This window comes from Crocuta crocuta, unplaced genomic scaffold (genome assembly GCF_008692635.1).
Source record: "Crocuta crocuta isolate KB4526 unplaced genomic scaffold, BGI_CrCroc_1.0 scaffold168, whole genome shotgun sequence".
Classification (NCBI taxonomy): Eukaryota; Metazoa; Chordata; class Mammalia; order Carnivora; family Hyaenidae; genus Crocuta; species Crocuta crocuta.
The window spans coordinates 5,818,027-5,834,862 of NW_027532591.1; the positions used below are offsets into that span (position 1 = coordinate 5,818,027).

Genomic DNA, 16,836 nt, shown 5'->3' on the forward strand with positions numbered 1-16,836 from the left:
ACAGAGCAGAACCTGCTTAGGATTCTCTCTCTCTCTGCCTCTCTCCCTGCTCAGTCTCTCTCAAAATAAATAAATGTTTCTAAAAACCCAGCATCAGACTAAACAACCAACAGAAGAGAACAGGAGAAGCAACCAGGAGAATGGCTATAGCGTCTGTGACTCAATTACCCAAATTCGACAACCAAACCTCAAATGGCATCAGGTGGGGAGGGGACAGCTCAAGATGTGGTGTCTCCTGGCTCCAAATGCCAGCTGAGGCAGCCCCCTGCTTGTCCTTACCGCCCCTCGGTCCCTGGAAGGCCAGCAGCGATTCCTGCCCTGCTCTACCTCTGAGCCCTGGGCTCCTCAGGTGACCTGCATCACATCTTTGGACACTGTGAGCAGGGGTCCCTAGACATAGCAGACAACTGCTGAGCAGCCCCGCATGCCAGGAACTTTCCTGAAGGCTGTCCCATGCAACCCGGCCCCAGCAGAACTGATCCATGGTACCTGCTGAATGCATAACAGAATTTCAAGGGAGAGACCACCATCTGTTTTATGCTTCGGAAAACTGAAGCCACTTGCCCAAGCCCTCAGAGGCAGGCAGTGTTAGAGCAGGAATCTGAGCCTAGATTGTCTGAATCAGAAGCCTGGGATTTTCCCACCACAATGTGCTGCCGGGGGCCCCAGCTTCCTCTTATGTAAAATGATGTAATTTGATGACCATTACGTTTCCTGGCAGCTTCGATGTTGTGAGTTTCAAGAACTCCAATGTTCTTCTGTCTGTCATCCTGGTCCCTGGAGGGGAGCTGCTGAAATTGGGAAAATGAGTATTTCTCGGGCAGAGAGAGGTTCAAGCGGAAAGGAGGGTGACTTCGGATCTCATGGGGTCCGTGCACCCTCTGGTTCGGGGGCTACAGCCTGGGCGAGGGGCCAGTGAGGTCACTCTGCAGGCTTTTCCCTCTGTACTGGGTGATGCCAGGGACACGAAGTAGTTCACAAACCAGGTCCCTGCCCTTGAGAAGCTTCCCTTCTCATGGGAGAGACTGAGGACTCGCTCTCATGGGACACACTTAAACTTCACTAAGAGGTAGGTAGAGTCTGGCAAACGTAAGAGATCAAGGGGGAGCTCTGAAGGCTGAGGCATGAAGATGGGCAAGTGTGCAGCCCACTGGGCCCAAAGCCAGGAGGCCAGCGTGATGGGTGGTAGGCAGCGGCCAGGGCACAGGGTGCCTTCCCACACTACTGCGGGCCCGTTCACTCTGTGTTCCTATTCTCATCTTACAGGTAAGGCACCGAGGCCCAGAGAGTCAGCATCTTGCCCAGCTGGGGTCACCCAGAAAGCCAGTGATGGGGCCACACCTCAAACTGCATGTACTAATACATTCTATTGACCCCAGTGGTAGGGGGGGTAGTCATTTTTAGCACAGAAGTGACAAAATCAAGGTGTTTCTGAAGTTACTTCATGCCCTCAGCACTTGCTGGGTGACCTCAGGCTGGTTTTTTTAGCCTCTCTGACCTCTATTTCCCCACCCTCTGGCAAATGAGAGTTGAGTGAGCTAGTAACATGAAAAGTGCTTGGCCTGGTGTGTGGCACATAGCAAGTACTCCAGGATCGTCACTCATTAGTGGCAAGGATTAAATGAGAGATGTGCACAAGCACGTTTCAGGCACTCAGAAAGCAGGAGCTATTTTTATTAGTATTAGAAAGTTGGGCTGGAGGCAAGGAGGACCCCTGGAACCCAGGCAGCATGTCAAGGAGCCAGAGATCAGGCAGGGGGCAGTAAGAAAGGAGAGGAGGGTCTCTGTCTCAAGGCAACCCAATGGGAGGGAGAAGGGAAAGAATCCAACTGCACGTGAGACAGGGGCTAGAGCCCTCCGGTGCTTTAGGAAAGTGAGGGAGCATGATGCCATGTCAGCAGCAGAAATGGCGGCTCCTCAGATTGATGCTTGTGGGGGGTTCTAGGTACAGGCTCTAAACTGTCAAAATGACACTCAAAATGACAAATATTTGGGATCATCTGTATCAAACTAAATAAATAAATAAAAGAAGGGGCGCCTGGGTGGCTCAGTCGGTTAAGCATCCGACTTCGGCTCAGGTCATGATCTCGCAGTATGTGGGTTCAAGCCCTGCGTCGGGCTCTGTGATGACAGCTCGGACCCTGGATCCTGCTTTGGATTCTGTGTCTCCCTCTCTCTGCTCCTCCCCTGTTTGCACTCTGTTTCTCTCTCTCTCTCTCTCTCCCTCTCCCTCAAAAATAAACATAAAAAATTTCTTTTAAAAAACAAAGAAAGAAAACCCGCCAGCTTTAGCTTTCCCTAGGTCAGCATAGCTTCTACACTGAGATAGGAGGAATTTCCGTAGAGAAACCGGGTGCTGCCAGGGGAGCACCAGTGAACAATCGAGTGGATAAGTGCCCTGGCCTGTCACCAAACAGCACCCGGGCTCGAGGTCTTAAAGATGCTTGCCCCTTGTTCTGTACTCAGTCGCGTCCCTCCCAAATTCCCACATTGAAATCCTAACCCCCAGTGGGATGGTCTTCGGAGACAGGGCCTTTGGGGAGGTCAGTGAGGTTAAACGAGGCTGTAAGGGTGAGGCCCTACTCCGATATGATTGGCGCCCTTAGAGAACGAAGAGCCTGCAAACAGAGGAAAGGCCGTGTGAGGAAGGCAGCCGTGTGCAAGCCAAGGACAGAGGCCCGAGGGGAAACCATGATCTCAACTTCCAGCCTCTGCCACTGTGAGAAATACATTTCTGTTGTTTTAGCGCCCCTGGCTGTGGTGTTTTGTCAGGGCAGCCCAAGCTGACTGACACACTCCTGGAAATCAGAAGCCTCAGTAATACCAGTGAGGGCCACAGGGATGCTATGTGCTGGGAAAAAAATGGCTCCGTGTGGGAAGACTAAGCATCCTGCTATTTAGTAACATCTCTCACCTGAAGCTTTCACTGGACAGTAAACTCTGCTGAGGAGCTCTCGGCTTCTTTTGCCAAGCACCCCACCAGTGTCTGGCACACAGCAGATGCTTAATAAGTGACCAACAGAAGAATGAACTGCAAACAGGCCATTGGGCTAGGTTTTATAATCTCTGATCTGTGAAGCCGGCCTCAGCCAGCATGCCCAGGCAGGGAGGTGCAGGCCCTGGGGCGGAGCTACGGGAACAGCGACCTGCCCGGGGCTGACCTCTGCCTGTCAGAGGTCACAAACCAGAGGGCACAGAGGCACCGCTGTGACCCCAGGAGGCAGATTACAGCCTAATATGCACTCTGATAGACCTGTCCGCAAGTGGACATCACCGGAAACGAGCTGGCACTGAATGAAGGTCACCTGGGCAGGAGGGCTCCATGAGGTACAGCTTCCTGGGGAGGCCACGGGCCCGGGCAGAGGAACCCCTCCCTCTAGTAATCCAGGCTTGACACTACAGTGCGTACAAGCCCCGGGCTGGGTTTTCCATCCCCATCCCTCCCATGAATCCTCCTCTTCTGAAATTACCAATTCTCGTGAGAAGCCACCTCAGCTTCTGCAGTGGGGAAACACACCTCAAGAGAACCTCTCTGTCTCTCATGAGGCACTGCAACGCAGGAGGTTCAAGGCCTAGACCGGGCAGCCACCACTGTGCTACTGGGGTCTGGCTGGTCTCTGGCCCTCCTGTGCCTCAGTTTCCCTGCGTAACCCACAACCAGGCTGACTAGGTGAAGTCCCTGCACAGAAGGCAGCTGACGGGTGAGGATGGAGCACATACCTGCTAGGGTGGGGGAAATGCAGGAGCCTCTCGCAGGCTGGGGGGTGGCCCCGGGGTGGTGGAGTGCCCGCAGGGAGGAAAAGTCCCTGGCGGCAGGTGGGGCCGGGGCCCTCTACAAGGTCCAGGTCCAGCAGGCTCTTCTCCGAGCCTGGGGTGCAGTGGCCGTAGCTCCCGTTCACTGTGCAAAGAAAGACAGGAAAAGGAGAAGGTGAGTGGAGATGGCCCGCAGAGGGGTGCAGGGAGACGGCAGTCCCTGGGGCACAGCGTGGGACAGAGCACACTAATGTGGCCCCTGCTGCATCCGAGGCACTGAGGATTCCTTATTTAATGTCCATCAGCAGCAGCAGGATCAGGAATGAAGCCCCAATACTCAGATGCGTATGCCGACCTCCAGGAGCTGACAGACCCTGACCCAAGCACTGAGCCCTGACGACGTACCAACACCCCACTTGGTGCAGGGACAGTGGCGAACCAGGCCCACAAGCTCCTGCATCCTGAACATAACCGTCTACAACCCTCACGCTGGTCACCAAGCGCTCACATGACAAGGTGCACAGACACGTGCACCCGGGGCTGGTGGGCTGGGGCTCTGCACTCGATGGGCCAGGTGAGCGGCACTGACGTCCCTATGCCCTGGAGAAGATGCTTGCTTGCTTGTTCTTGTTCTCACCAAAGCTCAGTCTACATCATTTCCCACATTGCACCGTGCCACAGCTCTTCACAGCTCTATATCCTCCACGGTTTTTTGACAGCCTAACTGTCACAGGCCCCACCTCGCCTGGCTACTGGGCTTTTATGAAGACTAATTGAGGGGGAAGATGTGAAAACCCTGAAAAAAAAAAAAAACTGTACGAAGTGTAACAAAACTGTGAGGCACAGTTGGTAGAAGCTACTTCCTCTCTTCGGGCCTCAGCCTTCTCTTCTACAGAGTGAGGAGGGTTAATCTGGAAGCTGTCTCTCAGTCTTTCTGTCCTGTCACCAGACAGTCATAACCCTAAAGAGGAAAAGACGTGGCCTTTGGGGCCTGATGGACCTCAGTGTGAGTCCCGACCGCCCCCACCCAAGCGTGTGCCTTGGACACATCCCTCCCCGAGGCTGACCCTCAGCTCCCTGGTGTAAAATGAAGGCAGGTGCTCCAGCTCTCCAGCGATGCCATGAGGTTTTGAGAGCTGAGGTGCAAAGCCCCCAGCACAGTGCTGGCACCTGGTAGGTGTGCTCCAGGAATGGAGACTGTTCTTGTCAAACAGCACTCTGAAAAGCATGAAGTGTCCTACAGATGTGATAAAGCAGTATTTTTTTAAAATCTGTTTTATCTACTTTTGAGAGAGAGAGACAGAGGACGGGCAGGGGTGGGGTAGAGAGAGAGGGAGACACAGAACCCGAAGACAGGATCCAGGCTTTGAACTGTCAGCACAGAGCCCAACGCGGGGCTTGAACTCGTGAGCCGTGAGATCATGACCTGAGCCGAAGTCAGACGCTTAACCGACTGAGCCACCCAGGCGCCCCTGTGATAAAGCATTATTAACAGGCCCAGGTACTGTCGGGTACTGTCAACTTGGAGCAAGAGAAGCCGTTAAGATGAGCAGACAGTTGCCCCCAGGTCCTGAATTTAGCGGCTGAGGGTGAGGAGAACACAGTGGAAGCAGGACACGCAGGCGCTGGGCGCGGGCCGTGGTCTACAGCACTGTCTCCGTGGAGCCCCCACACTGCTCTCCTAGGGAGGTCTGAGTACCACCAGCCCCACTGTGCAGAGGAAGCAGAGGCTCAGGGAGCTTCTGTCCCTTGCCCGAGATCACACAGCTAGTAAGAATCTGGGCTGGATCTCTGGCTCAGGCCTGTCGGACCCAAACTCCAATTCGGAATCACTATGTGATAAAAAGTGGTCTCCTGGACAAAACTCCAACCCCATCCTCAAGGAGCCACCTCACCCAACCCTAATCCCAACCTAACCTGAAGCCCCGGGAGGCTGGAGACTCAGTGCTAAGTCGCTGTGTGCCTGCAGCTCTGACAGGTTCCAGGCACCCAGGCACCCACCGAGCACACAGCGGTTTGCAGCCGGGAGCACAGTGCACCCAGGGCAGAGGAGGGGCCCAGCGAGCCTCTGCACTCCGGGCACAGGCGAGCCTGCCCGAGAGGGCACGTGAGAAGACTTGCTCAGAAGCGCCCGTCACCTTCCCTGGGCTCACGCCTGCTGCGAGGAACGCTCACTCCCGCCAGCTCTGGCTGCTGCTGGGCCAGCCCCTCACAAGCTTATTTTTTAATAACTTGGTTGTTTTTTAATTAAAAAGAAATCCCTGGTAACAAATGTGAATGGCCTGAGTTAATGAGAGCAGGCTGCCGCTCGTTTCGCTCTGGCTCTGCTTGGCGGTCTCTCCCTTTTCCAAATCGTTTTTGCATGCGATTTTATTGTCCCATTGAGGCAGACCCTGGGCCCGGGCCTCAGAAAACTGTGGATAATTTTATGACCATTAATAGCATTTGGAGCAAAGAGAGCTTAATCATCACACCCTGGCTGTTTTGCCAGGGTCTTTCTCCCAGAGTCTTTGGGGTGGGGAGGTGGTTCTGAGCTTCCTCTAAAAACCCACCAGACCCCTGGGGCCCCTGGGTTGCTTACCCTCCCTTCACTTAAGGAGGACGAGTGCAGCGATTGAAGGTGGACCCCCAGAAAGGTACCGGGGAGTCCAGTATTTGTCAAGCCCTTCCGAGGCACTGGGCACAGGGATCCCTTCAAGTGTCCATCCCTGCATGGCAGGTTCGTTCAAACCATTTTTCAGGTGAGGAAAACTGAGGCTTGGGGAGATTAAGTGCCTCTGACCAGGCTCAGGGGTCTGTGAGAGATGGGGCCACAATTCAAACCCAGATCTCTCAGACTTCAAAACTTAAGTTCGGTCCTGCTGCCTGTCAGCCAATGGATGAACAACTGGGGACCCCCAAACAAGGGTCCCCACCTTTGATTCTAATGAAGATCTAGGGGTCTGGGGGGAAGTCAAAGTACAACCATCACAATGGCTCCTGAACTTTTTAGTCTTTGTGACATCTCTACCAGATGGATAGTATTACTCCAACTACAGACAAGCACATGAAGGCTCAGAGAGGTCTAGTGGTTTACCCAAGGTCACACAGGGAGTAAAGGGTAGATGCAAATCCATCACCTGAATGGGAAAAAACAGTTATTACCCGACAAATTATTAAGGCCCATTGGCTTCTTCTCCACTGGATATAATAAGATGTCTTCCTACAATAAATAAACAAGCCAGCTCTTGGAGGGAGGAAAGAAGGAGCCCCTCAGGTCACCATTTGGCACTGTTTAGGGCTCCAAGCCCTCCAAGCCCTTGTCTTGTGAGATGCATTTATCCACAGCACCCTGGATAAATGCATCAGCCTCCCTAACTTGCAGAGGAATGTGGACACTAGAGCTGGCACAGTCAGGGCCCAAACCCAGGTCTCCCAAAGCCCATGCCAGACCCTTCCCTGGGCCACCAGCTTTCTCAAAGGCTGGAAGTTAAACTAGAGGCTATAATGTGTGTCCCGGAGATGCTGTTACCACTGCCCACCAAGGGTCCAAGTCAGCCAGGAGACCTCCCACTGGCCCCCGCCTACTGGCATCTTGCTTCTCTGTCCCTAAAGACATCCCAAGGACCACCTCTGCTCACCCTCCATCTTCAGGGAGCAAGGATGGAGCACTTCCTGAACAGGCAGGGGAAGGAGAAGGGCACATTGGCCTTGCTGCCCTGAGGCAGGCTAGGGGTGGAGAGGTACCCAGGAAGGGGCTGTGCCACTTGAGCCAAGAGCAGATCCTGGACCTGGCTTCCATGGAAATGAAGATTAACTGGAGACTCGGAGGGTGAGGAAGTCCTATGTTAACTTTTACAAGTCAGTGAGAAATTCTGGAATGTTAGGGTTGGAACTATTATTTTTAATTATTATCTAATTAATAATAGATGAAGAAACTGAGGCCAGAGAAGGAAAGGACCTGCCTTGGTCACACAGCAAATCCACAGCACAGCCTGGGGGCACCCCCGAGACTAGGTAAGGGTTTGGTTTAGTCTCCTCTTTAAGGCTCTATTTTCTCATCTGTAAAATGATGCTAATAGCTACTCACAAAGTTGTGAGGACGGTCACCCAAGATTATGGACACAACGCCTTTGGCGTGGTGCCTAGCTCACAGCACTTGAAAAGAGAAATGAGGATGGAACGATAATGGTTTTCTTCTCCTATTTACCAACGCGCAAGGCAAGGCCCCTGTATTCTATCCCGACTTTCAGGTCTGGACAACCCTGAGGCCAGACTCAGGGCAAGTCCCCAAGGCTCAGGGGTCACCAAATGCAGGACCGAGCAGCCTGGATGAGGTCACAGCCAGCAACTCTGAAGCAAATGACTCCAGTTACACACCAGAGAGTTTTGCAAATTACCGTAATGACTTGGCTATAAAGTGGTACCACATATAAGGTGACTCCCCACAAGAATTTTAATTTATGCTCAGACCTGCCAAGTCTGCATGAGAAGAACAATGATGCATTCAGCATCACCTCCTTGCCATCCCAGGAGAAGCCAGCAGCTGGGTCAGGGAGGCCTGCACAATGACTGTTCCTTGCTCACCAACGAGCAGGTTTTTAGTGTCCACCAGATGCCAGGCTGGCGATAGGGCACCACACTTTATAGGAAACATTTCGCAGCCATCACCGATGAGCTCTACTACAACCTCCAAGAGTTGGCTGGGTAGGCTCAGAGGGGGCAAGCAATTTGCCTAAGCTCACACAGCCAGCACAGCACTCAGACTTAGACTGACTCTTCTGATTCAGCTCTCTAGTCTAGCAAACATGTTTAATCTAACAAATGTTTCTGATAAAGGGCAAAGCAGGAAATGTCGTAGGTTTTGCAGGCCATGGAGTCTCTGCCACAACTACTCAGCAGGGAAAAACAGCCACAGACAATATGTAAATGAATGAATGGGGCTGTGTTTCAATAAAATTTTATCTAGAAAAACAGTTCATTGATTGTGCGGCTGTCATCTGCCAACTCCTGAGCTCATGCAGCAGTTAGAGACAAGGTTTTGCAGTTAGAAAGACAGAGATTCAAAATCCAAAACCACCATACCTTCTTGCATCTGTAAAATGGGGAGATTTTTAGAGGGAGGAATTGATGACGTGAAACCCCTGTAAAATACTGAATACAGGGCTGGCCCCTCACAGGCATTCAATAAATGAAGTGCCTTCAGCCTGTCTGGGGGGCCCTCACAGCCTGGGCTCAGCCCTCCACCTGGGCGATACCTTGTACTCCCATGGTGCTTTGCTGCTATGCTGCACACATCCTCGCCCCACCAGTGGGCCCTCAGAGCTTGGGAGTAGTACGTCTCCTTCTGGAACCTTCCTTGCCCTCCAAGCTCCCCTACCTCAGGTCACAGCAGCCCCTGTGAACAGCTACCATTCAGGGTGCACTTTATGCACACCCAGGGCATGCCAAATACTTGAAATATTTTATTTCTCAATCTCCACAACGTCACCACAAAATCAAGATTATACCACTCTGAACTACCACAGCGATACTTTCTTAAGTGGAATTAGACCCCCTACCTCCTCCCACAAGAGTATAAAGTCCTTCGGGACAAGAGTTGGGGAGCCCCAGAGCTGCTGAATGTCAGTGCATCCTGAGACATGCTTTTGTCCAACTTAGTTCTTGTATAGAAAACAGGGACCCAGACAAGGGACAGGCTTAACCCTAGTCACACAGTAAGCAGGCTCTTTAGGCACCAGGGTCCCCTTGGAGATATCCCTCCATTCCTAGCATGTGGCTGGACCCGCAGAAGGTCCCTGTAAACACTGGGAAGGTGGGTGGCTGTAAGGACTGTCCCAGATGAGTTTTCAGGCCTACCATAGGCCAGACACTGTGACTTGCCTTTGTGACACACCCACCCGGGTTGAAGCCCTGGCTCTACCATTAATTACCTGGCTATTTGATCCTAGAGGAGCGACCTCACCCTTCCAAGCCCCAGTTTCCTCATATGTAAAACAAGGATAAGAACCCCAGCTCCAGAGAAAGGCTGTGAGGAATAAATGAGTTAGTGTATTTAGAGGAATGGCGTCTGCAGCACCTCAGAAAAGGTCCCTCCGTTTTGCTTTCTTGATGGGCTGAGGAGACACAGTCATCACCTTCTGGGGTGACCTGTGTCTCGAGGAACCGAAGTGCATGCCCTCTCGTTATGCGCACTAACAGCAAAGAAGGGCAACTTCAGGCTACTGGGGTCTTGAGTCTGAGCCCTGGTTCTGCAGGCTGGGTCGGTGTAGAGCAGGGCCCTGGCCCCTCCCTGAGCCTTAGCTTTCCCCTCCCTGAGCCTTAGCTTTCCCCTCTGAGTAGTGGGAGTGCCGGGCCAGGGCAGGAGGAACAGAAGCAATCCTACAGAGTGGGAGACAAGAGGCTCGGCCTTACAGGCCCAGGAAGGGCAAGAGGTTCCCTCAGGACACACAGTGGAAGCAGAGCCCGCACTGCCACCCTGTAGGACCCCTCTGGGCTCACCAGGCTGCACAGTCCCCTCCCTCTCCCCCACCAAACCCAAAGGGCTGGCAAACAGCAGGAGGTAGGGGCTTCTGAAAGAGGAGAAGCAGGAAGGCAGACAGCCAGAGTCGTTCGCCTGCCCACAGACCAGGTGGGAAGGGCTAGCCAAGGCCCACTCCCCCTCCTGGGAGCATTCACAGCCATCACGGGGCCTGTATCCTTGTCAGGGCTTCTGTTGCTACAGAGCCTAATGCTCAAGGCCTCACAAGGGGCTTATGGCTGCCCATCATCTCTTATCCCACATCCCCACACCCTATAAACTCCTCCCTTAGAGTGAAGCTAGATTCACGAGGACTGAGGCTAGTAAACCTGAGAAGTGTCCGGCTCTTTCCATGCCAGAATTACGAATACCATTTTCCAGAGCAAGAGTAACTGACTTGTCCAAGGTCACGCAGCTGGCAGAGGGTACAGTCAGGGGACGCAAGCCCAGCTCTCTTGGACTTGGAGGGTAGGATTGGCCTGACGTTGTTCCCCGTCATGAAGGGACTTCGAGACAATGCAGCGATTGCTTTCCCAGCATATCAGTCTGCTTGGGCTGCCATGACAAATCACCACAGTCCGCTGGCTTCAACCATACACATTTATTTTCCTCACAGTTCTGGAAGCAGGAAGTCTAAGATCAAGATTCCTGCTGATTCCTGCTCTCTGGTGAGAGCTCTCTCCCTGGCTTCTAGATGGCAGTCTTCACGCTATGCCTTCCATAAGGCCTTTCCTCAGTATATGCAGAGAGAGAAGAGAGAGAGGGGAGAAGGGGAGGGGAAGAGAGGGAGGGAGGGAGTGAATGCACACAACCTCTGGTATCTCTTCTTATAAGGACACTAATGACCTTATGACCTCATTTAACCTTAATTACTTCCTTAGAGGCCCCATCTCCAATTACAGTCATATGGGGGGTTAGGCCTTCAACATGTGGACTGGAGAAGCACAAATACCCAGTCCATAATACATAAAATAGTACTCATTCCTTGACAGGGTCCCACATTTCCTATATCTATGGGGCTTGAGAAGGAGACTCAGTAGAGATGGCATGTGGGGTGCAGATTCTGGGTCCTAACTGACCAGGTTTGAATTCTGGTTTTTCCATTTACTAGCTGTGACCTTGTCCAAGTCAAACTACTTAACATCTCTGGGCCGGTTTATGAAGTTGAAATGGGTTCCCATACCACACGTAAAGTGCCTACAAGAGTACACCCAGCACACAGTAGACACTATGTAGCTGTTTGCTCTCACTGTTGTTCTCGTTAACCCCACTCTGGAGGGGGCTGTGGAAGCCTGAGCCAATCAGCATGACCTCTTGCCAGCCACAGTGTCACCGTGATTGGCTCAGAGATGGGCACATAACGCAACCTGGTTTAACTAGAGTCCTTCTGGTCGACTCGAGAACTTCTGTTTGACAACTGGGGAAGAGCAGCCTCTCCTCCCCTCCATGCAGGTGAGGAGGCATGAGGCCCTGACAGCTAGGGGGAACCACTTGTCACCCCAAGGGAAGTTGGTTGGAAAGCAACAGCAATAAATCAAGAGGCACTAAGTCACAGCATTGGTGGCACTAAGAACCTTTTGTGTGAAGAGTAAAGTTCTTATACTATTTTAAGCCCATCTCAAATGGGTTTTCTGTTACTTAAAACAAAAAGCATCCTTATTGGTACGATATTCTTCTAGAAAATAATTCTTATCTACTGTGACAATTTTTGTTGTTGAGGAGTTCATTTATGCCATTTACATTTAATGTAACTAACTTACATTTGGCTTTAAACCTACAATCCTACTACTGGTGTTTTATTTGTCCCATTCTCTACAGAGAATATAGAATTCTCTATATTCTTTTATTCTCTTTTCTTGCATTCTTTCAGATCAAAGATTTTTTTTATCATATCACTTTCTGTCTCTATTAGCTTGCTAAACACACATTCTTTTATCATTAGTGGTTTTCTAGCAATTATAGTATCCATTGTCATGCAATAAGCATGACTTATTGCATGCAGTCTAATACAGACTACTATATTTACTACCTCCTGAAAAGTGCAAGAACCTCAGGACTCTACACACACACACACACTTTCTTTCTCTTGCTCTCTCACTGGGTGTTCTTGCTGTGTATTTTAATTCTACATATATTTTTAAACCTCACCAGACATTATCGATGTTTTATATAGTCTATATTCAAATGTTTTTCCTTTCTACTGATTCCATACAGGAGTCATTTTCCTTCCACACGAAGATATTTAAAAAATTGTTAAGTCTGTTGGCAAAGAATTCTCTCAACTTCTGTTTGTCTAAAAATATTCCTTCTTCACCTTTACTTCTGAGTTATATTTTTGCTAAGTATAGAATTCTAGGTTGGCAGTCACCTTCTTTCAGTACATTGCAGATTCATTCCACTGTCTTCTGGATTTCATCATTTTTATTGAAAAACCATCTTTAAGTCTTTCAAGATACATTGCCCCCTCATCCCTATTTTTAAACATTTTTTTCATGTTTACTTCTCAACAGTTTGACTATAACTAATATGTGCCTAGATGTGATTTTCTTTTATTTTAGGCTTATTTATTTATTTTGAGAGAGTGAGTGAGGGAGGGGCAGAGAGACAGGAGAGAGAGAATCCCAAGCAGGCTCTGCACTCTCAGCATGGAGCTTGATGTGGGGCTCCAACTCACAAACAGTGAGATCTTTACCTGAGCCAAAATCAAGGGTTGGATGCTTAACCGACCGAGCCACCCTGGCACCCCTAGATGTGATTTTCTTTGCATTTATTCTACTTGTGGTTCATAGGGCTTCTTAAATATGTGGCTTGATGTCTTCTGTCAGTTTTGGTAAATTGCAGGCCATTATCACTGTGGATATTACTTCTGCCCATTGTCTTTCCTCTACATTTCTGGGGAAACTATGTATGTGAGACATTTTCATCATGTTCTATAAACCTCTTATGCTCTTTTCTGTGATTTTCATCCTTTTTAAACTCATGATTCAGTCTAGATATTGTCTACTAATTTATTTTCCAATTCATTAATCTTCCCTTTAGCTGTATCTAATCTATTAAATCTACCTTTGAGTTCTTAAGTTTATTGTATCTTTTAATTTTCCATTTCATTGATTTTTATAGCTTTCAGCTATCTGTTGAAATTCTCCATTTGGTAATCTATATTCTCAAACATATTTATCACAGTTATTTTAAATGCTATGTCTGATAACCCCAAAATATGGACTACCTGTGAATCTGTTTTTACCATGATTTTGCCCTTCTTGTTCCTGCTTCCTTGTATCCCTCATAATTTCTGACTGAATTCCAATGTTGTGTATGAAATTTGTACAGGCCTCAGATGATGTTACCTTCATAAGAGAAAATTTTCTTTTGTTTCTTTTTTTAAAAAAATGTTTATTTATTGAGAGAGAGAGAGAGAGAGAGAGGGAGAGAGAGTCGGACGCTTTGTGTGAGCCAGTGGAGGGACAGAGAGAGAAAGTTGAGAGAATCCTAAGCAGCTTCCACACTGTCACAAAGCCTGATGTGGGGCTCAATCTCATGAATCATGAGACCATGACCTGAGCCCAAATCAAGAGTTGGACACTTAACCAACTGAGAACCCAGGCGCCCCTCTTTTGCTTCTTCTAAGTAGTTAAAAGAGGAGAAGATCATCTTTATCCACTTTAGGCTTCAGCTGCTTTAAAGCTGGGTTTAAGGCTTTGTAAGACTTGCTCTATGTCTTGCTCATCCTTTCTCTTGGGATGCTGTCCTTCAGGGACCCGAATTAAAAGCTTGGGAGGCCAGGGCTCCTCCTCCTTGGTTGACACTAAACTTCAGTATCTGTCTTCCTAGAACTTGAGGCTGTTGAAAGCTCTGCTTAGCTTCTCAACCTCTCAGCTGCCATTCTTTGTTGATTCCAAGCCACTTAGGCTGTGCCACTTAAGAAGCAACAAATATTTTGAAAGGAAAAGCAACACACTGAACATTAGGCTTGCATTTCACCACTTCCTGACTCCATGGAATCTTGGCCTTTCCAGAGCTGCCTATCTTGGTAACCCTAAACTCCAGTTTTTGTAAGGCCTTACTCCAGCAAAGTAAGGCCATAGAAAGCTGTTCAGCTCGCTCTTAGTCCTACACTATTTGTAAATTGGCAAATACCTGAAAGGAAAAAGTGGTACAGAGTGTCAAATCCGCATCAGTGCATTTCTTTTCTCTTTAGAATGTTGGTTTCTCAAGCCTGGGGTGTCATAGCAGTCCTTTGATGTCTTCAAACAGTTGTGTTTTATATTTTATACAAGCTTATTTGGTACAGCCAAATGTAAAAAGCCTCTTCCAGCAGATAATTTTAATGACTGTCTAGCATTCCATCATATGGTTGTACACACTTTATTTAACCCATACTTTGCTGGGATTAAGACTGTTTAGAAAAGTTTAAAGCTAGAAACCATCATGTAATGAATGTCCTTATAGACCTGTCTTCATGTCCATCCATATTTACAGCCTTAAGATAAATTCCTAGATATGGGATGGCTGAGTCAAAAGACATGCAAAATTTTAAGAATTTGGCTCCCTGCAGTTCAAATTGCTCTCCAAAAGGTTTATGAATATATCATTTTATGCCATCAGCAGTACAGGAAAATACCGGTTTCCCTGTCCCCTCGCCACTCTGGGTATTCTTGTTAAAACAAACACACAAAGAAACAAATCTCTTAGTTTACCAGTTCAGGGTCATTTATAAAAGAAAAGAGTAGGAGACAGCCTTTATATCTAATAATAGAAGAATGATTAGGTAAACTATAGTAAGGTTCTTCAGAAATTTCATGTGGCCTTTAAGCATGATACAGTACAATCCCATCATAATGCTATAGTGTGGTCCAAAAACTATAACTAATTAAAAGTACAGTATTATGTTATTACATAATTTAAAAAATTACAGTTTTGGTGGTTTTCCAGTTAATAGGTGGGGAAAAAAGTTCTTACTTATTAGATATGTTGGAAATAGCCCATTTATCACAAAAAACACAGCACACAAAGCACTGAGAAAGTCTCAGCTGGTTATGAGGCAGGCAGTGCCTAAGACCAGCATGCCTTGCAAGCCCCAGAGAAATGAGCAATCTCACGGCCCCATTTATGAAAAGAATGGATGGAGGGTAGAGGCAATGGCCAATCATATTTTATATGAATTTGCCTCATCACAAGGCATCTTAACATAGGTTTTGCTTGATTTAATAATGGCTTTAATTATAAGGGAAATATTTATGAGAATTATATTGAATGGAAAGGACAGGATTCAAAATTCCATTGACATGAAAACAACCTGGGTTGTTAAAAAAAATGCAAAATCACTTCTAATATCAAACGCAAAACACACATCAAATGCTATTAATTCCTTCATCCACTTAACATATGTACACTGAGTGCCTAGTGTCAGGACCAGGCACCAGAAATACAGTGCTCTAGGTACCAGTCACCAGGAAGGCAGGGATGAATGAGAAAGATAAATCTCTACTCTCACAGTGTTTTCATTCTGCTAAGAGAGAAGACAATTTCAAAAGTAAAAACACAAATATAATCCTATAATATCGGGGAGAGAGAAATGCTGTGAATTAAAATAAGGGAAAGAAGCTAGAAAGTGCAGACATGGGAATGGTCAGGACAGGTCTCTTGAGGGGAATGCACAGAGACTTGAGGAAAGGGAAGGAAGGAGCCAGGTAGAACCAGGGAGAAGAGCATTCCCACAGAGAGAGCAGCAAATACAAAGGCCCTGAGGCAGGAGTGTTCTCCAGAGTAGGAACACAAGAAGTCCAGGTGTGGCTGTAGCCCATGGAGCAGGGGTGAAAGGGGCAAGCGATGAGGACGCTGGACCTGACTGGCAGGGTCTTGGGAAGGTGAAGATGTGGGTTTTACCCTGATGTAGCGGGAAGCGTCGGAGGGGGAGGACAGGAGCAACCAGACCTCGCCCACGGTGTGGGATCACGTCTGAGTTTTGTGTTGAGAGCAGACCTTAGAAGGAAAATAATAGATGATGCAGAGAGAGCGGTGGCTTCATTATAGGAATGTTTCCCAAACTTGCCATTCCTCTTGGGGGTGAGGAACTGTCCCAGCTGCTGACTCTAACAGGGTTTGCACTTGTGATGTAATGACTATGCATCTGACAAAACTCACGGAACCGTTTACACCCAACAGAATGTGGATTTTACCTTATATGAATTTTAAAATATTTTTTTGAAAATCTCTGTATTACACATTTCAAAAAAATTTCTATTATTTTAATAATAAAAATCTGTGCCCAAACCCATCCTTGAGTATAGACCCAAGATGGAACTGGACTAAAACCGCTGTTCCCTAACGTGTCGCAGACCANGCCCCGCCCACCAGCAGCACTTCCGGGGCAGGGTCCTTGTGAGCATGCGCACACAACAGCCTGGGGGACCTCCGGGTACCCTTCCTCTCTGTGGCTTACAGAAGAGGACAGCCCTCAAGGACACAGGTACGTTCACATGAGGTAAGGCAGCTGACGTAAGAGACACGCTGCCCAGCGCATCCTCAGGGCTCAGGGCTTCCTCTTCTCCAGAGGAGCCTCTGTCATCCCCCTGCTGTCTCAC

General features: G+C 48.7%; 1 protein-coding gene across 2 annotated transcripts in view; it reads right to left on the minus strand.

Moving 5' to 3' along the window:
* The window catches only part of GLIS1 (GLIS family zinc finger 1), a 229,151-nt gene that overhangs the window by 85,141 nt on the left and 127,174 nt on the right, over positions 1-16,836 (minus strand). Inside the window, exon 2 of one of the 2 annotated variants that reach the window (XM_077779729.1) lies at positions 3,721-3,898. In XM_077779729.1, coding sequence (XP_077635855.1) covers positions 3,721-3,898 — 178 coding nt within the window. Of the gene's footprint in view, positions 1-3,720; positions 3,899-16,836 lie in introns of those variants that run through there. The other variant, XM_077779730.1, reaches the window with a different exon arrangement.